We start from the raw sequence: 24,214 nt of genomic DNA on the forward strand, positions 1-24,214 counted from the left end.
CCCCCCGTTTTCCTGTAATTTTCTCCGTTTTTATATATACTGAAACTAGTCGGTAGAGTTTATAATTATCTCTCCGTTTCTCTATTTTAACCTTACCCTAACTTTACCTTATGGCTACAGTTGCCGAGTTTGAATTTCACCAACTCGTCAACGACATTCAGGATCTATCCATTGAACCTCAGGTAAATTTGGGTTTCTATTTTATTTTATTTTGGTATTTTTAGTTTTTGATTTTGTTTTTTTTGGTAGTTTTTGATTTTGTTGGTTTGTTTTAGTGTTAATTATGTTGCAAGATCCAATTTTTATTTGAAATAATTATGTGGGTATTGATTATTTTGAAGTAATAGCTTACCCATTGTGTTTTTTGGGCTGTTTTTACTTTATTATTAGCTGGGTCTGTTTGAATATTTTGTCTGATCCAATATTCAGTTTTTCCTTGAGATGATTTTAGTTATTTTTAAGTAATTGAATATCACGTTTCCTTTGATTAGGGTCTGTTCTTTATTGATCTGTTAATTTTCCTGTTTCTATTGTGTATTTTTTTCCTCCAACAAGATTGGATTTTCGATTTAGTAGATTGGAGTGTTAGATTATTAGAAATTTAGTTGTTAATCTGAATTAAGATTTGTGTGATGGGTATCTGACTAAAGGATATAGAGGATTCAGATGTGAAAAGGGAACATATCCTAGACTAGATTGGGATCAATGTGTAGTTCTTTTTTAACTGAGAAATCCCTCATGACCAGTGGCGCACTGTTAGAAACTCAGGCCAACCCCTCTACCCCTTTCCACTTAGATGCTAGGCTTTTGTCTGCAACATGGTTTGAACCAATGACATGCGCCTAACCCACACATCACAAATTGTGCTCTTACCACTAGTCCAAATCCCTGGGGGGAGGATCAACGTAGTTGATTGAAGATTTGTGTGATGGGGTAGTTTTTTTATGATAATTGATGCTTGCTGTTGTAAATTTTCATGAGCTTTGAGAGAAGCGGGGATTGTTAGAATATCTTGAGTTGACGCTATTCATCTGGTGTTTGATGAGGGTGTTAGTTATGGCAAGGTGATTATGAGATTTGATAAGAGTTGGAACTTTTGTCTTTTAGTTGATTTGCTAGTTTCTTCTTGTCGTGGTTCCCGAATATTCTTGTATATGCTACTTCCTTGTTATCATAAAGTAGGCCTTTTTTCTGGACAGCTTTTAATGGAAGGGAGTAGTAATTCTGTGCAGAGAAATGCTGAAAATCAGTTACTTTGAATGGCAATGCATTATGATAAGTAACTGTCTACTAGACTATATAGCCTTTCTATTTGGGCATACTAAACAAACTATATCTCTTGCTTTATGAATTTACAATAGCTCGGAATTTTCTATTTCTATCTTATTCTTGCCTGGGTGGAATTTAGATGCGATATTGGGATTCAGTATATATGGGTTCCATTGATTGATATGCGATTTCCTTTCAGACCAAAATGAAGATCACAGCTGAGGAAACAGACCGAGTTGGGTGCGAGAATAACCATCATGGGATTTGTGCTATTTGTTTGAATAAGATAGTGCTTGAAGAAACTGCCCTGGTAAAAGGTTGCGAGCATGCATACTGGTTTGTCTAACCAACTATTCTCTTTTGTCTGTGTACTGCCATTTGATCAGCAGGCACTTGATTCCGTTCTGTTCATTCCTGTTTTAGATAAACATATCACAGCAATTTGGTTTTGCACCTAATTATCCACTAAGATAAAACAACAACAACAACAACAACGACCCAGTAAAATCCCACTAGTAGGGTTTGGGGAGGGTAGTGTGTACGCAGACCTTACCCTTACCCCTATCCACTGAGATGATGTTACAATTTTTTTGTTGTAATGAAGATCAAAATGGCAGTAAATGGAGGTTAATAGTGAAGGGGAGAATCAAATATGTCAGGGGTACTGATTCTGCTTAGCAGCTCTTTTCAATTGCGAGGCGGGGAAAGCGAAGGAAAAGAGACTTTTCTTGCAATTTTTGGTCTGGTGCAATGGCATTCTTATATTTTTTGAATCCAAACTTTCATGGAGACAATCATATATGTCAGGGGTACATTCTGCTTAGCCACTCTTTTAATTGTGAGATGGGAAAAGAGAAGGAAAAGAGACTTTTCTTACATTTTCTTGGCCTGGTTACTGCAGTGACATTCTTAAATTTTTTGAATCCAAATTTTCATGGAGACAGATGTGCGGTGGTGAGGTAAGGAAAATATGAAAAAGATTTACTTCTGCATCGGCTACTGTATGTTTTGGGTGGGGCAGAAGTAATGCTTGGCGTGTAGTTTTTTTAACTTAGTCCTCGGCCATAAATACAAGCTATGTCCTATGGTGGTCTCTGTTATTGGTTTCTTAAAAGGCATCCTACCCTATTTGCCGCCCAAAATTTCTGTCCCTGTGGTTATATAGATACTTCTCTTTGGATATTGTGAAATGTGTGCCGGCTTCTGTTTATGAGAGGGTCTTGTGTTGCATGGTTCACTAATCAGTGTGTGCCTGATTTAAAATATTGTGATTTTGTGACTGTCGTGCTGCTGCTTCATATATGTTTATTTCTGACCGGACTTTATTACTATGAAACCCATCTTTTTAAAGGCGTATTGATTTTCGAAATTCGAAGGTTTGCATTAATTTGTAAAATTGTGTGCTTTGCATGTCAATTCTTTGTAATTTCAGAAAATGTTATGATGATAATATATTTCTCCTTTTGGTGTTCAGTGTGACTTGTATTCTTCGATGGGCAACCTATAAAAAGGAACCAACATGCCCTCAGTGTAAGCATCCATTTGAGTTTGTCTACATCCATCGCGCACTTGATGGAAGGTAACTAATCAGTTTTGAGTAAATTTTCTTTTCTTTAAATATTGTGATACATCATGATGCTAATAACTCGCTCTCTGTGTTATCTGCACTAACATGCCATTGTCTTATCTGCTCGAGTAACTTATTGATTTAAGTTTCCAATTAATCTTTTGTGCAGAGCAATTGCCTTTGGTAACTTCACCTTTAAATTTGAATTTTTTCCCCGGTGTTATCCCTGCTTGGTGGGATTTTACTGGGTAGTTGTTGTTGTTCTTGTAGTTATCCCTGCTTGCTATCTCCCGATTAGCAGACACCAGATTCTATGCCCGCCAAGATTTAGGCTGATGGGAAGAATTGATAGTGTCTAATCTTGGTTCCCAACATTGTCCTCCAACTCTTCAATGGCTAGAAGGCTGGGTCCTTGGGGGCCACTGGACCTTTAAAGTTGTGCAATATGAATCGCCATTTCTTTGCTTTGGTGAGGGTCATGGTGAAATCTCTAGAGGGAGGGAGGGAGGTGAAGTTTTGTGGAGCATATCAAGAGTTTAATCTAGAGAGGTTTAGATGACTGCTGGATTTCATAGCATGTTCCTATTATTTTAAATATGCGAGAACAAGTTGATCTCTAGAGAATCTTCCTGTACTTGGTTTACCAAGTCCAGTAACTATCAGATATCTACGCACTTATAGTGTCTCATGAATCTCTTCGTGTTTCAGAATGGTGTCCCAAATAATCTTGTCCCTTTGCCCTGCATAACACACCTAAAAACGTTAAGATGAGCCAAGCTTGAAGTACCTGAAGTAATTTCAACATTCCCTAATTAATAAGAAGATTGTTGTCATGATATTAGCTATTCTTCACAGTTGATATGAATACTTAATAGGTTGTATTAATCAAATAAGAAAAAAGTGCTTTTAGGTTGTATTGGAGACCAATAACATGTCTAATTTTTTCCTTTGCATGTTCTAATGCATTGTTATTTCTGTTTTCTCCCTATTAGTTATAATTATCTGGAGACCAAAATTTTTCACAGTTCCCTTTTTTGCTTTGACATATTGACATAGCACGTTGTTGTTTCTGTGTTTGCCATTTGTACTACTTTAATTTAGTGGACTTTTAATTCCTTAGTTGCAGCTGGTGACTTCAATCCTCATGAGTAATAATTATTAATCCGTCCATTTTAACAGCCTACAGGACTACATGTTTGAGGAGAGCGTTTGCCTTCTCCTTAGGGCATCATGGTTTAAACCTTTGATTGTGGAGGAAAGGGTGGAGGTTGATGATGATATGGATGACTTATACATGTATAATTATGAAGAAGAAGAAGATTTAGCAGAAGATTATTTCGTTAGTAGTTCATCGAGACTCCGTATAGGCAATAGACGATGGGGTGACAACGGATATGTTAGTGCAGGAAGGCAAGAAGCAAGGCCTGTTTATCGACCAAACTCTCAGGAATCCGGTGCTGGTCCCTCTCGTGAGCCGAAGAAGAAGGAGGATGCTGTTCCTAAAGAACTGGTTGGCCGGCGTGCAAAGAGGGCACTGAAGCGTGAAGCTGCTGATAAGGCGGCTGCTGAGAAGCACCAGCAGCGTTTGGTTAGGATGGGTCGGAAGTGAGTTGTGCTCCCAACAACCCTAAAGATCTTCACTTCATGAATCGCGCACCCGTGTACAGTATTTTCCTTCTCATGTTTGTAAAATAATTGACATAGTCAATATGCTGGATTTACTGGTATAATGGGATAGACTATGTTCATGTCCCTGTTGTTATTTCCAGATATTTATAATCCTTGACAAAGGGGAAAGAAAACTCCTTGTTTTCCCCAATAAATGTACATTGTTAGGTGAATTTCATAGTTGTCTTTAGATTCTTGACATTTAGTAATCTTTTTCAATTCTCTTATCTGCTTCAGATAGCATTGGATGGAGGATTCAAAAAGACTTGTAAATATGTTCCATTTGTTTCATTTTTAATAATGGCAGTACTAATTTCTGTGAAGTGAGTGGCCTTTTTATCCACACATTTTCCCGTTTTGGGCAGATTCTAATTGAATATTCCCATAGTGCCATTTTCCATGATGGATCATTCAAATTATTTATGGATTTTAGTTTAGTTCAACTAGAAGAGGAGGCTTGGAGCAATAGTAAAGTCGTCTTAGTGTGACCTATAGGTCAAGGGTTCGAGCCAGAGTGCTTGCAATAGGGTAGGTTGTCTATATACCCTTGGGGTGCGGTCTTTTTCCGGACTTGCGTGAACGCGGGATGTTTTGTACACATGGCTGCCACTTTAGTTTAGTTCAACATCTTTAATCTTTTCTCTTTGTTCAAACGCCTTTACTCATCACATCAGATCTAACAAGATTCAGCACTAAGAATTCAACCTTCCTCTCACTGATTTTCACGGAGTAAATCTTGCATGTCCATGATTTACTCACTATGATGATTGCTAGTAGTTAGTAGATGGATATATAAAGTGAAATGGATGAGACTGACAACTCCTAGCCACTTGATCAACCCTGAAATCTGTGTAAACAAATCTAAACCCTCCACATGTATCAACCGATTAAATTTGAGATGAGTTTATCTCACGTTTAGTTGATAAAATCATGGTATAACTAATCTCGGGATTAGTTATTTCAGAATTGAAGTGTTATTTTTATCCCCTACAGGAGGGTGGGATAACAATTCCGAAATAACTAATCCTGGGATAATTAATTATGGGATAACATATTTTCCAACCAAACGACCCTTAAAGTCTTAATCACATATTTTCTTAACTAAACCAATAAATCTTAGTAAACTATTTCAAGACTCCTTAAAATAGTAGGTAAAGCTATTGTAACACATGACAAAATCTATTGAGGCTTTGAAGAGAATCTTTGAATAAGAGTCAAGAATGATGAAATGGAGATGGTAGGACCTCCATTTTCAATAGGTAGTGATAGCAAATGAAGGAAGCTGCAATGCCAAGCAAAGCAAAACCCCACATTCAACCAAATATCTCTCTATCTTTCACCCACTCCACAAAAGCTAGAGAAAACATTTTAAAGTGGAGGAAGAAAAATTAGTCCTCATTCTCATTTCATCATCATTATCATCATTCTCCTTTTAGAAAATTCTTCCCCTTTTTCAAAGTGCAAAATTGATAAAAATATTTTTGAGAAAGATCTTCACTCTAAAATGTTGTTAGGCAATCAAACCAACAAGAAGTTAAGTCAAAATAAATCTCATGGTTAGTTTTTTTTTTGTTTTCCACTCGGTGTCCGGTACCCACATGCGCTCCCTAACAAAGGCGAGTCCATTTCCAGGACTCGAACCCGAGACCTCTAGTTAAGGATGAAGGAGTACTTACCACTCCACCACAACCCTTTGTTGGTTCATGATTAGTTGTTATACTTAAAAACAAACCCTTCCTCTCATCTTGCTCACTCTTCCCTTCTAGTAATTCTTTTTGAATTTAATTTATGTACATTAACAATATAAAGAGTGTAATTTTATCCGTTAAAATAATTAACCTACCTTATTTTCCTTGTTACTACTAGTTTTATGTTTTATGAATTATTACTCGCAGTTATCTTTTAGTGACCTGATAGTATATAGAAATTTACGCGATAAGTGCATAGAAGTTAAGCACTTTCTTTTTCTGCCCTTTCCACACTATATTAGTACCTACTCACTTCTTTCCACCTACACAATTCCAATAGAAACTTCTCTAGTTCAATTGTAAATCACTCTTATCCTTGTCCTCCCACCCCTTAAAGAAACAAGAAAGAAATGTTCTAAACCTCCAATGCTATGTTTGCACTTCAAGTAATATGTTATATGTACTAACACAAAAATATTTTTTAGCTTGTTCTTGCCTCCCAAACCTCCAAAAGAACCAAATAAAGCAACACCACATGTGTATTTTTGATCTTTCATTTTGTTCTAGCTATAGCAAATTAGCACACAAGACATCAGCCTACCCCCTATTCCATTTCTTGATTTGAAAGAACTAGATTCTTGATTTTCCTTTTATGGGCTCTTTCAAGCAAACATCAACAAGTTTTCTATACAATCCAAATATAAGTACAGATTCAGAATCTGAATTCTCTGGTATTCTTGAAATTCATGTCCACAATGCTAGGAATATTCACAACATTTGTATCTATGACAACCAAGATGTTTATGCCAAATTTTCACTTACATACAATCCTGATGAAGCCATATCAACAAGGATCATAAATGGTGGTGGCAAAAATCCAGATTTCAATGAAGATTTAGCCATGAAAGTATCCCAAATCGACTCGATTCTCAAATGTGAGATATGGATGCTTAGTAGAGCCAAAACACTAATGGAAGATCAACTCTTAGGATTTGCTTTAGTACCTATTTCTTCAGTTATTGGTAAAGGAAAATTCACTCAAGATTTTAGTCTTTCTTCTACTGATTTGTTTCATTCTCCTGCTGGTACTGTTAAATTGTCACTTTTCTTGAATACCAACAACCCCATTTCAGTATCAAATAATCCTTCTTGTTCACCATCATCTTCTTCTTCTATAAGTTCAGAAGTTGTATTACTAGACAGAAATACATCTCAACTTGTTCTTGATCCGATCGAGTATTCAAGAATTGAGTTTCCTGAGATCAACTTAGTTAAAGAGAATCAAGAAATGGTGTCTCAATATTTTGACTTAGGTGGTTCATTTCTCCAACTTTCTGCATCATTTCACAGTCATCATAATGATCAACAACAGCAGCAGCAGCCCGAGAATCATGACTACGAAATGGCTGCAATTAATCCATCAGAAGAAGAAGATGATGATGAAATTGCTGATGATCATGACTCAAATATTTCTCCAAAAGAAAGTATTCACAATTCTTGGTTTCTTAGCTCCTCATTAACAAGTACACTAAGTGATGACAGGAACTCAGTAGGCTCATCACCAGATAAAAAGATCGATAACATGATCGATAAAAAGGACTCAATTAAGAACGAAAACGAAGAAAGGAAAGAACCCCATGTGGTATTTTCAGCTCCATTAGGGAATATAATCAAGATTGATGCAGAACAATCAGCTATGCAGCAGCAAATAGTGGATATGTACATGAGAAGTATGCAGCAATTTACTGAATCATTAGCAAAAATGAAGCTGCCATTGGATTTGGATAAATCAGGAGCTGATCTTGATGATCAGAAAGATCATGTGATTCAGAATCATGGAAGTTCATCAGATATGAATAACAATAAGAGGAAAGAGAATTCAAGAGTGTTTTATGGTAGCAGAGCTTTCTTTTGAACTGTCTATGTTTGATCATGGTATTCAAAATCTGGTTTTTAAACAGTATTTTGGTCATCTAATTGAAGGGGAGCTTTGGCGTAACTGGTAAGTTTGTTGTCATGCGACTAAGAGGTTACGGGTTCGAGTCATGGACACAGCCTCTTGCAACCATTGTGGTCCGGTCCTTCCCCGAACCCCGCGCATAGCAGGAGCTTACTACATCGGGCTGCCTTTTTTATTTTGGTCATCTAATATTCATCTTTTTATGTTGTGCTTAGTGTGACTAAGAGTGACATGACAAAAGTAACCTAAGTTATTCTCATATGAGAATTGTTCCCATTAGCCATAATCTGGTTAAGTGTTTTATGAGATTTTGAAGAATTTTTTCTTGAAATAGTTCCTAAATGGTAATATGCTGGTTAAAATATATTCACAATTTACAATTTATTTAAAGATGAGTCAGTTCGCTCAAACTTCAGGACACGGCGTCCTGAAGTTTAAACCTCAAAGTTCAAACTTCAGGATATCGTGTCCTATGTTCGAAAATTATATCCACAAATTCATATCTTATGTCTTGAATTTAAAATTAGCAGTTCAGAAATTCAGGACACTTAGTCATGAATTCCAAATTTACTGAATCATTAGCAAAAATGAAGCTGCCTATGGATTTGGATAAATCAGGAGCTGATCTTGATGATCAGAAAGATCATGTGATTCATAATCATGGAAGTTCATCAGATATGAATAACAATAAGAGGAAAGAGAATTCAAGAGTTTTTTATGGTAGCAGAGCCTTCTTTTGAACTGTCTATGTTTGATCATGGTATTCAAAATCTGGTTTTTAAACAGTATTTTTGCCATCTAATTGAAGGGGAGCTTTGGCGCAACCGGTAAGATTGCTGCCATGTGACCAGGAGGCCACAAGTTCGAGCCGTGGAAACAGCCTCTGGCAAAAATGCAGGTAAGGTTGCGTATAAGAGACCCTTGCGGTCCGGCCCTTTTCCGGATCCCGCGCATAGCGGGAATTTAGTACACCGGGCTGCTTTTTTTATTTTGGTCATCTAATATTCATCTTTTTATGTTGTGTTTAGTGTGACAAAGAGAGTGACATGACAAAAAGTAACTTATTTCCATGTGAGAATTGTTTCCATTAGCCATAATCCCACAATTTTTTTAAGGTTAAGTGTTTTATTAGATTTTGAAGAATTTTTTCTTGCAATAGTTCCTAAATGGTAATTGGATTATGTTTGTAGCAAGTATTTTCTGGTAAAAACAGGAGTCTTGACATTGATGCAGAAGAAAGAGTTCGAACATTATTAAATATGGAACTATAGTGATGAATTAAACTATAAAACAAAGAATTCGATCGAGCGAGTAGTCAACAAAATTAGGCCAAAATACCAAATGAAAGTATTCCGATTTTGTAATTCCTGAAAAGGTGCATATCTTGCCCGAATCTTCTTTCTTAATAATACGAAATATGAATAATAGGTGGAAATAACACCAAGTAGCCACTTTTAAGCATGTTGTTAAAATATATTCACAATTTATTATGTATTTATAGATTAGCTAATTCGCTCAAACTTCAGGACACGACGTCCTGAAGCTTAGTCCTCATAGTTCAAACTTCAAGACATGAAAGTTGGAAAATTATATCTAAAAATTCGAATCTTACGTCTTGAATTTAAAATTAGCAGTTCAGAAATTTAGGATACTAAGTCTTGAATTTCAAATTAGTAGGACACTAAGTCCTGAATTCCGAATTAGCAGCTCAAAAATTAAGGATAAAAATATTTTGGATACCTAGTCATGAAATTTGGGTGGATTGGCTAATCTTTAAATATATTATAAATCATGGATATATTTTAAATAGCAGACTTAAAAGTGATTTGTGCACTTCGCCCGAACAATACTATAGTTGAGCCTTGCTTTTGGGCTAGGTCGCTATTTTTGTGGAAATGACACCAGGTAGCCAATTTTAAACATGCTGTTTAAAATATATCCACAGTTTACAATATATTTAAAGATTAGGCAATTTTGCTCAAACTTCAGGACACGACGTCCTGAAGTTTAAAACTCAAAGTTCAAACTTCAAATCATCGTGTCCTGAAGTTCAAAAATTATAAAACAATGGATACATAATGAGTTTAACTTTTATATTTGTAAAAACCTCAAGCGGGTGTTCCTCAAGTTTGGGAGGCTAGGAATTCTCCTAAAAGTGATCATATTCAAGAAGTCATGGATAATATGGTTACTCATATTATCCGCCGGTTAATTTTATCCGTATTAAATATGGGTCGAGTCGGATAATTTATCTATTTTTCATTACCGCTTTCAACCCGTCTCATATCCGAAGCAGCCCGCCCGTTTGCCACCCTAGTTGGGCCTTGTTTTTGGGCTAGTTCGCTATTTTTCTGGGCCAACAAAATATTCAGATATTTACTATCAAAAGATATCAAATCCGAGAGGAAAAGGAATACTGGAATGTGAACGAGCATTTACGTGAAATAACTAGATTGTGGTAAACAATAACTAGGTAAAGAAGTAAACTAACCAAAATTGGAAACATCTTAATTAGATTGTGGTAATGAGATTATTAATGAAAGTATTTTTTTTATATGAAAAATGACATTGTATAGCCGCCGTAAAAAAATAGTCGAAAAAATACATAAAATTTGTATATTTTTTGTATATATATATATATATATATATACAAAATATATAAATTTTATACACTTTTCAGCTACCAGATGTAAATAGTTTCTGGCGTGAGCTAAAAGTGATAATACCTTTTTATATGAATTAATTAGACGATAACAATAAGGGAGTGAAGAGGTAAAACTATCTCTTTGTAGCATATGAAACAATCAATTTGCCATTATAGTATAGTATATTATTAGTTCCTCCTATGATACAAAAAAACCAAACTCAGTTGTTAGACTTGCTTAACCTCTATATATATATATATATATATATATATATATATATATATATATATTTTCCACGCTCACCTAATTGAGAATTTAATATTCTTTGACGATATATTCATTGACGATGTAATTTTTTTTTTCCCCAATTAATGTAATGTGTAGGTTTACATATCCTTTTTTCTTTTTTAAATTACTCCACCACCTTCTATGTAAACAGTACGTGTAATCATGGGCGAAGCTAGGAGGAAGGGGGTTCATTCAAAAAATTACATTGTATATAAGATCTCAAAATTTATTATTATTTTCGTATATATTATAGATGATGAATCCCTTTAACGTCTTTGCGTGTAATGCTAATACAGTCAAACTTTTTGTTCCGAATTTTTTTGGCTGCTATAGTGAAGTACTGTTATAGAGGACATATATTATAATATAATATAATATTTGGTTCCGAGATAAACTACTTCTATAATGAATGACTATTATGTAGGAATGTTGTTAAAGATAGGTCTGAATATGGATTCAATATTTAACCAAGAATAATTCAAATTTTGTGTTCTACTATAATTTACTGTATATTACAAAATGATGGATCATAATTGTAAACAAATATTAATCTCATTGTCTGATCTCCTTTCCTTTCTAGTTGTTAGAAAGTATTGATAGATTATTAATTCTTTTTGCTATTACCTATTTAAAACATGATTCAATATGTAGATGCTTATCAAATAAGGCAATTATTTTAATATATCTGTAACAAAATCCTTTGTATATAAGGCAATTTTAATATGCTTGCAATAAAATCCCATTATAAGGTAATCATTTAACTTCTTGAATAAAAAGCCTTTAAAATATAGTACAAAATTTGACACTCTCTCTTATTCATATTTCTGCTCTTAGGTATATTAAAAAAAACACTGGCTTCCAATTGCTTTAAATAATCATAAAATCATTACTTTTTGGCCCCAAATTTAGACTTTGTGAACACTATGTGATACTTTATGTAAAAAAAAAAAAAAACAAATAAGGTGGCTAGGTTGTGTGGGAGATGGTAGTCTAATTATATAAAAAAATATTCTCTCCATTGACATTATTTATAATATTTTTTTTCCAATTTTCAAGAATGTAAGTTCATTAAATTATTCATACTTTAATTATATAAGTTTTTTATATACTGTTAATGCATAAAAACTTAAACTCAAAAAGTAAAACCCAAAAGAGCAAGATTAATTTAAAATAATATGTGCCTCAATTAGGGTAAAAATTAAAACTATATCATTTCAAAATCCTCTTGTCTATAATAACACCCAAGGATATAGCAAGAGCAGGACCAATCTAAAACAATTTGTGCATAAATTAGGGATACGACTAAAATTATACATCAAATTTTCTTCTCTAAATATAGCACCTATGAATGTAGCCAAAGTAGGGCCAATCTAAAATAACATAGGCATAAAACTAAAAGTAAAATTCAAACATTTCTTCTCAATAAATGTAGTATGGTTAGTATTCAAATCCGAGTAGAAAAAAGGCAAGCGATTTCTTTCAATCTACTTTAAATTAATCCTTGATGAGGTGTATTAAAGAGATACTAGTAAATACTCGATAATATACAGTCAGATGTCCCTATAACATTCCTGTATAATAATCATTCATTATAAAAATCAAGTTTTTTTCAAAATCTATTTTAATGTTATGCTATAATATTTGTCATCTATAATAACACTTCACTATAGTATTCAAAAAAAATCGAAACAAACGCGACTATTATAGAGAGGTTTGACTATAGTTGATATATGCGCAAATAAATCCAAACACCACTAAATTATCTTCTCTAAAATAATATCTTCCCACTAAACATTAACATGAAGTATGAGTTGGAAAAGGGAAAAAGGGAAGAAAGGAAATCAATAGTGACTAGAGTTAGACTTTTAGGTGTGTCATGTGTGCAAGAAAAGTTGAAAGGTCAAATGTACAAAAACAAATCAAGTTGTGAATTGACTTTACTTGATTTTATTAAAACTATAAAAATCGATTATATTTTGTTTAGTTTAAATTAAAAAAATGTTGAATTGAAACGAGTCAAACTAACAATAGTATAGATAATATAAATAGGTATAATGTCGTGACACAATAAATTGCAGGCTTTTAGGCTGGTAAGCTTCTGAAGAAACATGCACATGACATACCAAGCAAATCTCATATTAAAAAGGAAGAGAAAAATGAAATATTATAGAAAGAAATGATGTTTGTACACATGATATAGAAAGTTAATGACATATACACCCAATATTCACGTGAATTCAATTAAAAAAAAATTAAAAAAAGGAACCCATGAAAAGAATTAATCTAAATAGCCAATTACCTAATTTCTTAAACTAAAAATAGCCGATAGATGTATAATATATGTAAAATTCATATATACCAGCTAGAAAAAATAAACAATAAATCTGACGGGTTATTTTTATAACAATCCCAAAATAATTATAGTATAACTTCTCCCAAAAATAATAATCGATAAAATATATATATATATATATATATATATATATATATATATATATATGTGTGTGTGTGTGTGTGTAACTTGCCAAAAACAAAACTAGCCTACACTATATATATTAAACCTCCAATTTTGACAATGAACAGAACAAACAAAAAGCACATACCTTCCTCATAGTACAAGTCTTCAACTTCTAGAGCTTTGCAAAAATCTTTCAAAAATTCCCTTTACTCTCTTCTTCTCTTCTCTTCAACACCCATTTTCAAAATCATAACCCACATTTGTATGATCCGAATCACAAAATGATACCAAGAAAGAACAACATGGGTCGGGTTTCCCCATTGTTACTGGTGTTACTCGCATTAGGTTTCTTCTTTGCAACGTACAATTTAGTCACAATGATAATTTCCAACAGAGTCGGTAGAAGTAACAGTACCGAAGAGTTCGACCCGGTTCCGAAATCGGGTCTGTCGGGTTTAAAAGCCAGCGGGCGGAAATTCCACGTGGCATTGACGGCGACCGACGCGCAGTACAGTAAGTGGCAGTGTAGGATCATGTATTATTGGTATAAGAAAATGAAGGATCGGGCTGGATCAGATATGGGTGGGTTTACCCGGGTTTTGCATTCGGGTAAACCCGATAATTTGATGGAGGAGATTCCTACTTTTGTTGTTGATCCCCTTCCTGAAGGATTGGATCGGGTCAGTATATGCTTTTTTTGCTGTGAATTTAAGAATGATTTGTTCTTTTTGTGTGTTCAATTTTGTGTTTTTTTGGATGAAAAAATAGAAAAAAAAATGCTTAAAGTTTGATAAGATTTAAGTTGTATACACTGACATTCACTGAATTTTAACATGTGATAGAAGGTTTAATTACCATACTTTCCAGTATACCAATTAATGTTTATCGAGATTTTTACCGGTAATTACTTAATAAATGACTTGATTGTGTAAATATACACTGCGTAGAACTTAACCTCTTGATGGGATGTAAGTCATTTACACTGACAATGTAACCTTTTTTTTTACAGTGAATTTTAACCTGTGATAGTAGTTCAGTTACCACTTTTACCAGTATATTGTATACTGATCAATGCTTATCAAGAGATTAACCATATTACCTAATACGTGACCTCATTATGTAAATAAATTTTTGCACCATTAGTGCATAGAGCTTAAACATATTTTGGTATACCCTTTTCGTTGTTTGGGGTTTTCTTGGAGATGGTTAATTTGAGGCTTTGAGGAAGTGAGTTTCAGTTGCTTATGCGAAGGATTAGTTTTGTTGGGTTTTGAGTATTGTGAAAAAATAGGATTGTTAGTTTGGAACTTTGCCATTGTGTATCCTCACTTGTGTATTGTCCTGTGGTATGGAATTTGCACACTCTTCACCCAATAGTGCGCCCTTTTGGTCAATGAAGTGGGAGGAGAACCATGAAGTATCATGTTCCAATTCCAGCAGAGGCAAAAACAAGTAATTCTTCCCATCTGCCTAAGCTTTGGTGGAAAGAGTTACCGGATACCTGTGCTGGCGGAGGTTTAAGGTTCACGCAGCTGGCCGGGACACTATCATCTTCACAAAAAAAGGAAGATATGCAAGATGTTTGCACACCCTTTTAAGTTTTATTTAGGACTTAGTGGGGGTAGAGTGGTTGAGAGTCTGTGAAAGTTAGTTTCAGTTTCTCATGTTAAAAATTAGCCCTTTCCTAGGGCTCAAAGTATATTTGATCTATGGGGAAACTTTAGTCAATGACATGGCTTTGGCTGTTCAAAATTTCTTTGTTCAAGGAGTTATTTTGTTAACACAAGTAGTTTAGAAGAGGAATTTCCTCATCCAAAGTTTTACAAACGGAGCAACGCGCGGTTATCTTCTGTTTGAAACCATGGGGAGCCTCGAGTAGTTTGCTGGAAATCAAGTTGTTGTGACAATGTCTTCAATTTCTGCGAAAGCTTTAGTTCTGTGTTTAATTACTTGAGTTACTTCACTAGCAGCAAAATATTTTCTCATCCTAACTTGTAATTTTCCAATTCTTTTCCATTTTGTCTCCAGGGTTATATTGTCCTTAACAGACCCTGGGCTTTTGTTCAATGGCTAGAGAAGGCACCAATCGAAGAAGAGTAAGTCACTACTCTGGATAATGTATTCCAGTTCCTCTTGTAAGCATATGGTCTGAACAGTAAAATATGCTATGACTGATGCAGATACATTCTAATGGCAGAGCCCGACCATGTATTTGCAAATCCTTTGCCAAACTTGGCTCTTGGAGATCACCCAGCTGCATTCCCCTTTTTCTACATAAAACCATCTGAACATGAGAAAATTATACGAAAATATTATCCAGAGGAGCTGGGCCCAGTGACTAATGTTGATCCAATTGGAAACTCTCCAGTAATAATTAAAAAGGTTAGCTGTAATATGCTGAACCAAACAGTATCTTTTTGTTGCTGGAAAATATCTTTAATTAATGTGCTTGCTGAATGGCATTAAGTATACCATATGCTATCTGATGACGATGCCGTTTGTTCTCATTATTCTGTCTAGTTCTTTTGGCTGGTTATTTTTCTCTGGTTCATGTAATCATTTTTGTTTTCTGTGTTGTCTTTCTGATTGTTGCAGTCCATTTTGGAGAAAATTGCTCCCACATGGATGAATGTTTCTTTGAGGATGAAAGATGATCCAGAAACCGACAAGGCATTTGGCTGGGTTCTAGAAATGTGTGTGATGTTTATGTTTCTCATTTCTATTGATGCTCGTAGTAGATAATATGTTTGGTCACTAACAAAATCTCAAATTTGGTTTGTATTTCCTCGTTCCAGGTATGGCTATGCTGTGGCGTCCGCTTTACATGGTGTCCGCCACATTCTTCGTAAGGACTTCATGCTACAGGTCTACAAGAGCTAAATGAAACTATCTTTTTTTTCATTACGTTATGCTGAACTAATCCCTGGCTAACAAACATCATTCACTTTCAGCCCCCGTGGGATCTGGAAGTTGGCAAGCGGTTCATCATTCATTATACCTATGGGTGTGATTATAATATGAAGGTAAATTGATCACTTCCACATATTCCTTTTTGGCAAACACAGTCGCCTGGCATACATTGTACAACAAACATTGTTCTGGTGTTGGTCATTTAATCCTTTTGATGATTAAACAGGGAGAGTTGACATATGGAAAGATTGGTGAATGGAGATTTGATAAAAGATCTTACCTTCGCGGTCCTCCACCAAAGAATCTCACTTTGCCCCCTCCAGGGGTTCCCGAAAGTGTGGTATGTTTTAAACCTTCTGTTTACAGCTTTAAAGTATGTTGGAGAACTATTAACTGAAAAGAGTACTTGGGAATCGATTGAATTGCATTTTGTGGACTTAAAAACTGAGATCACAGAGATTTATATGCTATGTAAAAACAGAAGCTATCTGTAGTTCTTATATTGTCCCGTTGCATTTGTTTTGCATACTTCTGTCTGATTGACTTCCTTTTTTGATGCGGTCAAAAGGTACTAGCTTATGTTATGGCTTCCTAGCTTTGTTTACCTCATATGGTCATTGCTATATATTTTTCAAAATCTAATCCTCTTGTATTCCCGCTGTTGTTCTCATATTTTACTGCCATTGAAAAGACTACTAAATATATATCCCTACGGCTCTACCTATCTGCTTCATTTAGAACCTGACATGTCTGCCTCAGTTAGAGCATGACATGTCTGTTCATATCCAATCCTCATGGCTCGTTAGACCCAAAGCGTGTCAGTTCTTTTCTCATTTTTCCTTTACGAATGGGCGTGCCGGTGAACAATTGAACATTTGATATGAAGGCAATTAAAGCTCAGAGTAACGGTTGATGAAAGCACGTATGCATGTAATATCACTGCTCGCGTAGATCACATGTCCTGCCTGTAATATCGGAAAAGAAAAGATGCATGTAAGTTCTTATCACTGCTCGTGTCCTTTTCTTTTTGCAGGTAAGATTAGTGAAGATGGTTAATGAAGCTACTGCTAATATCCCTGGATGGGAAACAGAGTGAGAATGAATTAAATCCGACATATGTAGTTACCGATATTTATACTTTGCTCATTTTGTGATGGCCAATGCATGTAAAGGGTGCCCAATTTTTGTCAGGCTTTGAGATGGATAATCTTTAGAGCAATATATGATTTAAACAAGTAAAATAGATATGGTGCCATACTAGATAAGCTCTGTCATTAGATATTCTTCTTTCTCCCTCCATGGCACTTTTGGACTAAACTATGGAGATAGTATTCTTTTTGTAAAATTCTGTTGCTGAAATGTCTTTAAGTGTAACAGGAGATGTGATGAGCTAAATGAGGACTCAAAGTTTCTTTTGACCTACTCTCAAAAATGTTAATGACTATTCAAGAAAGCTTGAGTTTCTTTTGCTGAAGTTGATGAGTTGCCTTGTATGTTTTTTAACAAGGCAATATCTGTAGTTGTATTACAACAACAACAACCCATTAAAATTTCACAAGTAGGGTCTGGAGAGGGTAGTGTGTACGCAAACCTTACCCCTACTTCGGGGATAGCGAGGCTATTTCCGATTGACTCTCAGCTCAAGACGACGACAAAAACAGATAATAGATAAGTAGCAACAACAAAAAGTAGAAAAATAATAACAATATCGTAAGAACCTGAAATAGATGGAAAAGCAACAACAATAATCAGTAATAAAAGCTCGATACTATGAAAAAAAGGGAAAATAGTGTGAACGCTACATTAACGACTAGCAGTCTAAGTTAAAACACTATCAGACTAGCCTCACATCCGGTACGAAGAAGAAAAACGCTCAACTACCCCCTAACCTTCAACCTTAATGCTCGACGTCCACACTTTCCTATCAAGGGCAATGTCCTCGGAAATTTGAAGTCGCACCATGTCTTGCCTGATCACCTCTCCCCAATTCTTCATAGGCCACCCTCTACCTCTTCTCATACCCGCCAAAGCCAACCACTAACATCTCCTTAAATACTGGGGCATCTAGGCTTCTTTTCTGCACGTGACCAAACCATCTAATCCTCGCTTATCCATGGGAGCCGCACCCACCTTCTCTCGAATATCTTCATTCCTAATCTTATGCAGCCTATTGTGCGCGCACATCCATCTTAACATCCTCATTTCTGCTACTTTCATCATTTGAATGTGTAAATTCTTGACTGGACAACACTCCGCCGCATACAACATGGCCAGTCTAACCACCGCTCTATAAAACTTACCTTTAAGTTTCGGTGGCACATCCTATCACATAGGACTATAGTTATATTACAACAACAACAACAACGACGACCCTGTATAGTCCCAAGTGGGGTCTGGGGAGGGTAGTGTGTACGCAGACCTTACCACTACCCCAATGGGGTAGAGAGGCTGTTTCCGATAGACCCTCGGCTCAAGAAGACAAAAAGAGACAATATATCAGTACCATCAATAAAAAACCATGGAAATAATAACATCATAAGAACCGGTGAATAAATGGAAAGCAGAAATAATAACCAGTAAATAAGGCCCTACACATGAAAATGGAAGAGTAGTGAAAACACAACACTGACCACTAGCAGTCTAAGACTAAATCCTATCAGCCTAGCCTCATACTGGTAGACTAAATGAACTCAACTACCTCCTAACCTACAACCTTAATGCTCGACCTCCACAGTTTCCTATCGAGTGCCATGTCCTCGGAGATCTGAAGCTTTGCCATATCCCGCTTCATCGCCTCTCCCCAATACTTCTTAGGCCACCGCCTTCTACCTCTCCTCGTACCCACCAATGCCAATCGCTCGCACCTCTTTATCGGGGCATCCAAGCTCCTCCTCTGAATGTGCCCGAACCATCTGAGCCTCGCTTCCCGCATCTTGTCATCAATAGGAGCCACGCCCACCTTTTCCCGAATATCTTCATTCCTAATCTTATCCATCCTAGTGTGCCCGCACATCCACCTCAACATCCTCATTTCTGCTACTCTCATCTTCTGGGTATGTGAGTTCTTAACTGGCCAACACTCAGCCTCATACAACATGGCCGGCCTAACCACCGCTCTAGAAAACTTACCTTTGAGTAGCGGAGGCACTTTCTTGTCACACAGGACTCCATATGCTAACCTCCATTTCATCCACCCTACTCCTATACGGTGTGTGACATCCTCGTCGATCTCTCCATCCCCCTGGATAATCGGCCCAAGGTACTTGAAACTGCCTCTCTTGGAAATGACCTGCGATCCAAGCCTGACGTCCATACCCGCTTCCCTCGGCTCGGCACTGAACTTGCACTCAAGATACTCCATCTTCATCCTGCTCAACTTGAAACCCTTAAACTCAAGGGCCTGTCTCCAAACCTCTAGCCTCTCATTAACGCCACTCCGCGTTTCGTCAATCAGAATAATGTCATCAGCGAATAACATACACCATGACACTTCTCCTTGAACATGGTATCTCAGTACGTCCATCACCAGAGCAAACAACTGTAGTTATATTAAATTGGTGTAAATTTTATCTAAGATTGGTCCTTCTGTTGTAAAAGATTAACCTTTGGTGTGATAGGAAGAATTAGTGAGAGATGAAGTTGGAAATAACTGCATTAAAATAATTTGCTTTTGATAAATAAAAGGAATTAACTTCTAAATCAAATTCACGTTATTTGTTACAAATAGTAAAAACTTATCTTGATCATTGTATTTTCTTTTTGCTAGCCCTTTCGTGTTATCAACTTGACAAATGCAGCGACAATTTTTTCTTAATGGAAGAATTACTCTTCAAAAACTCCCATTCGGAATGTTAAAAATAAACTGTGTAATAAAAACTTTAGTTTTTTAAGCAGCTTGCTCATAACATTGGATATACTTGTTCTAGTGTATTTATAAGAGAAAAATGGGTTTCACTTACCTAATCTCTTCGGCTCATCACCAATCTCGACTTCCTAAAAAAGGTTTTCAAAAAAGATTTTTACAGCCCACATTTTACACATAGATATGAAAAGTACGAATATACCAAGTACAAGCTGATTTCAATTGCATGAACGTTGTCTAGAGTTCAGAAGTCTTAAATCTCATGTCATGCCTTCACAAATAACAACGCATTAGCACAAGGAACACTCCTGGCGAACGAGGACGATTGTTCATTAGGATGTTCTGATGGGCCCAAAACTTTTTAGGTGATTCGGAGCCCGTCGTCCGAATTCATGAAGATGGCCTAGACATTAGCACACGAAAAAATGGAAATCATCCTTAATTCTTGTTTTATGGTCCTAAAATGTCAAAAATGAGGAAGGGTCATGGCAAAGCAATGACTACTATTCAATAGGTCGTTTCTAATGGACCCACAAAATTTTAGGCGATTCAGAGCCCTTCATGAAGATGGCGTGAACATTAGCACACGAAAAACTGGAAATCATCCTGAATTTCTTTTTTATGGCCCTAAAACGCCAAAAAACGACGAATCATTATGGCGAAACAATGACTAAAGTTCATTAGGTCATTTTTATGGGCCCATAAAATTTAGGCGATTCGGGGCCCGTGACACGAATTCATGAAGATGGCGTGGCCATTAGCATACGAAAATTGGAAATCGTCGTGAATTCTTGTTTATGGCCCTAAAATGCCAAACATGCAGAATGTTCATGGAGAAGCAATGCCTATTGTTCATTAGGCCGTTTCTGATGGGCCTACAAACTTTTAAGCGATTCAAAGCCCGTCGCCCTAATTCGTAAATATGGCATAGACTAAAGCACACGAAAAATAGGAAATCATCTTGAATTCCTGCTTTGTGGCTTTAAAACACCAAAAACTGAGGAATAGTCACGGCGAAGCAACGATAATTGTGCATTAGGTCGTTTCTGATGAGTCCACAAAATTTTAGGCAATTTGGAGCCCGTTGTCCGAATTCATGAGGATGATATGGTTTTAGAAGATGCGGGCCGACCGCTCTAATTCATGTAGATGGCATGGGCTATATCACACGAAAATATGGGAACTCCTGTTTTATGGCCCTAAAACGCCAAAAAACGAGGAACAATCATGGCGAACTGATGACTATTGTTCCTTATGGCGTTTTTATGGGCCCGCAAAATTTTAGCAGATTCAGAGCCGCTCGCCTGATTTCATGCAGATGGCATTGGCTATAACACATAAAAATCTGAGAATCGTGTTGAATTAACAATTTATGGCGCTAAAATGCAAAAAACGAGGAACAATCACGTCAAAGCGATGGCTATTATTTCTTAGATCGATTTTAGTTGGCCCGCAAAATTTTAGGAGATTCGGGGCCGGTCGCCCGAATTCATGCAGATGGCGCGGACCATAGTACACGAAAATCTGAGATCGTGCGAAATTCCTATTTTATGGCCCTAAAACGCCAAAAAAACAAGGAACAATCATGGAGAAATGATGACTATTATTCCTTAGGTCCTTTTTAGGCCCACAAAAGTTTAGGTGATTTGGGGCCGGTCGCTCGAATTCATGCAATTGCATACAAAAATATGAAAATCGTGCAGAATTCCTGTTCTATGGCCCTAAAATGCCAAAAATGTGGAACACTCATGGCGAAGTGATGACTATTATTTCTTAGGCCATTTTTTATGGGCCCGTAAAATTTAAGGAGATTCGGGGCCAGTCGACCGAATTAATGCAGATGTCGTAAAAACGACCTCTCATATCACGTCTCATTATACCCAACTGATCAGTAGTTGCACAATAGGTGCCGTACCCAACCGACTATAGCGTGGCTCGGTAGAGTAAAATAGATACATATATATAAGTACAATGCAGTAACAATTTCAAGAGATAACAAGCTTAAACTCAAAATGAATCATTCTCTTTGACCATAGGATACCAACTGGAAACAATATATACTTTGAAGGAAATGCTACCAGCAAGAATGCACAGGAATAGGACAATATCACTGAGAGGGCTTTGAACTACCAAACCTTACAGTACATGAATCATTTAGAAAGAAGGAGAAACTTACATTAACGCATGCCAAGAATGAAAGTTGTCCTACATACCTTGTTGAAGAGCTAATTTTACTACATGGTGGTTAACTTTGCCTTTAGTGAATCTTCAAGATCAATGCCACCAGATGATAGGTGTTAGAACAACGATTCCAAGTTCCTTCAAGCTAAATCCTGCTAGATTCACATTCACATGCGACTTTACCATAATTTTCTTTGGAAATTCTAAAGGGGCGCCGAGAGTATTTTGAGAGGACTTATTTTGGCGATATCTTCTAGAATGAAAGAGAAAGAGACTCATTGTCCTTTTATACTATTACTAAACATAGAAACTTTTGCCACTTTCACATGCAAAATGGGTCGCCCCGCCCCAGTCGCACCACCCGGTGCGACATTTAGCGAAACTCATTGGAACTTGTGATCACCTTCTGGCCCCAAACGTGTCGCAAGCTGATTGGTTGCGCATAAACCTCATAGATCCTCCAACTTCACATGTGAGGTATAAGATTTTCATGTGCTATAGACCACGCCATCTGCATGGATCCGGGTGATCGGACCCGAATCGTATAAAATTTTGACGGCCCATAAAAAATGGCCGAAGGAACAATAGTTATTGCCTCGCCATGACCGTTCCTCGTATTTTGGCATTTTAAGGCCATACAACTAGAATTTTGCCCGATTATCAAATTTTTTTGAGAGGATCGCTTAAAATATTGCCGGCCCATAAAAAATGACCTAAGGAAAATAGTCATCGCCTCGCCATGACCACTCCTCATTTTTTGGCGTTTTAGGGCCATAAAACTGGAATGCCGCCTGACTCCCAGATTTTCATGTGATATAACCACGCCTTCTGCATGGGCCTGACCAATCGGACCCGAATCACCTAAAAAATTTTTGGCCCATCTAAAATGACCTAAGAAACAATAGCCACCGCCTCGCCTCCATGAAGATGTATCAGGATTTGCTGCAGTATTATTGGTGGCGTAGAATGAAGAAGGATATCGTAGCATATGTGGCTCGTTGTTTGAATTGTCAGCAGGTTAATTACAAGCATCAGAGGCCTGGTGGTGTATTTTAGAGGATTGAGCTTCCCGAGTGGAAGTGGGAGCGGATCACCATGGACTTCGTTACGGGACTTCCGCTGACTTGGAAGAAGTTCGATGCAGTTTGGGTCATTGTTGATAGGCTGACCAAGTCAGCGCATTTCATTCCTGTGGCAGTCTCCTATTCTTCTGAGAGGTTAGCTGAGATCTACATTCGGGAGATTATTCGCCTTCATGGTGTGCCCCTATCTATCATTTCGGACCGGGGCACGCAGTTTACCTCGCGCTTCTGGAGAGCAGTTCAGTGAGAGTTGGGCACACGGGTTGAGTTAAGCACAACATTTCATCCCCAGACGGATGGTCAGTCGGAGCGGACTATTCAGATTTTGGAGGATATGCTCCGAGCTTGTGTTATTGACTTTGGAGGTTCGTGGGATCAGTTCTTGCCTTTAGCGGAGTTTGCCTACAACAACAATTACCAGTCGAGCATCCAGATGGCTCCTTATGAGGCTTTATATGGTAGGCGATGTCGATCTCCGGTTGGGTGGTTTGGCCGGGAGAGGCTCGGTTGTTGGGTACGGATATGGTTCAGGAGGCCTTTGACAAGGTCAGGATCATTCAGGATAGACTTCGTTCAGCTCAGTCCAGGCAAAAGAGCTATGCAGACCGCAAGGTTTGAGATGTGGCATTCATGGTC

General features: G+C 36.8%; 3 protein-coding genes across 5 annotated transcripts; all 3 read left to right on the forward strand.

The window, feature by feature from the left end:
• On the forward strand, positions 7-4,827 carry LOC109235388. 2 transcript variants are annotated; one of them, XM_019401473.1, is made up of 4 exons: positions 7-182; positions 1,469-1,605; positions 2,744-2,848; positions 4,016-4,827. In XM_019401473.1, exons 1-4 carry the CDS (start codon positions 111-113, stop codon positions 4,443-4,445), a joined length of 744 nt encoding a protein of 247 aa, XP_019257018.1. In that variant the 5' UTR covers positions 7-110; the 3' UTR covers positions 4,446-4,827. The 2 variants fall into 2 exon arrangements, with proteins under 2 accessions (XP_019257018.1, XP_019257019.1); XM_019401474.1 differs by lacking the exons at positions 7-182; positions 1,469-1,605 and adding an exon at positions 1,622-2,228.
• LOC109235389 lies at positions 6,440-9,266 on the forward strand. Of its 2 annotated transcripts, XM_019401476.1 has the most exons (2): positions 6,440-7,934; positions 8,720-9,266. In XM_019401476.1, exons 1-2 carry the CDS (start codon positions 6,845-6,847, stop codon positions 8,890-8,892), a joined length of 1,263 nt encoding a protein of 420 aa, XP_019257021.1. In that variant the 5' UTR covers positions 6,440-6,844; the 3' UTR covers positions 8,893-9,266. The 2 variants fall into 2 exon arrangements, with proteins under 2 accessions (XP_019257021.1, XP_019257020.1); XM_019401475.1 differs by lacking the exon at positions 8,720-9,266 and having other exon boundaries at positions 6,446-8,483.
• Positions 13,645-17,901, forward strand: LOC109235390 (hydroxyproline O-arabinosyltransferase 3-like). The gene is made up of 8 exons (XM_019401477.1): positions 13,645-14,223; positions 15,572-15,639; positions 15,724-15,925; positions 16,139-16,236; positions 16,339-16,408; positions 16,495-16,566; positions 16,680-16,793; positions 17,487-17,901. The coding sequence occupies exons 1-8, from the start codon at positions 13,825-13,827 to the stop codon at positions 17,547-17,549; spliced, it is 1,086 nt and encodes a 361-aa protein (XP_019257022.1). The 5' UTR covers positions 13,645-13,824; the 3' UTR covers positions 17,550-17,901.

Source organism: Nicotiana attenuata, chromosome 12 (assembly GCF_001879085.1).
Source record: "Nicotiana attenuata strain UT chromosome 12, NIATTr2, whole genome shotgun sequence".
NCBI classification, from domain to species: Eukaryota; Viridiplantae; Streptophyta; class Magnoliopsida; order Solanales; family Solanaceae; genus Nicotiana; species Nicotiana attenuata.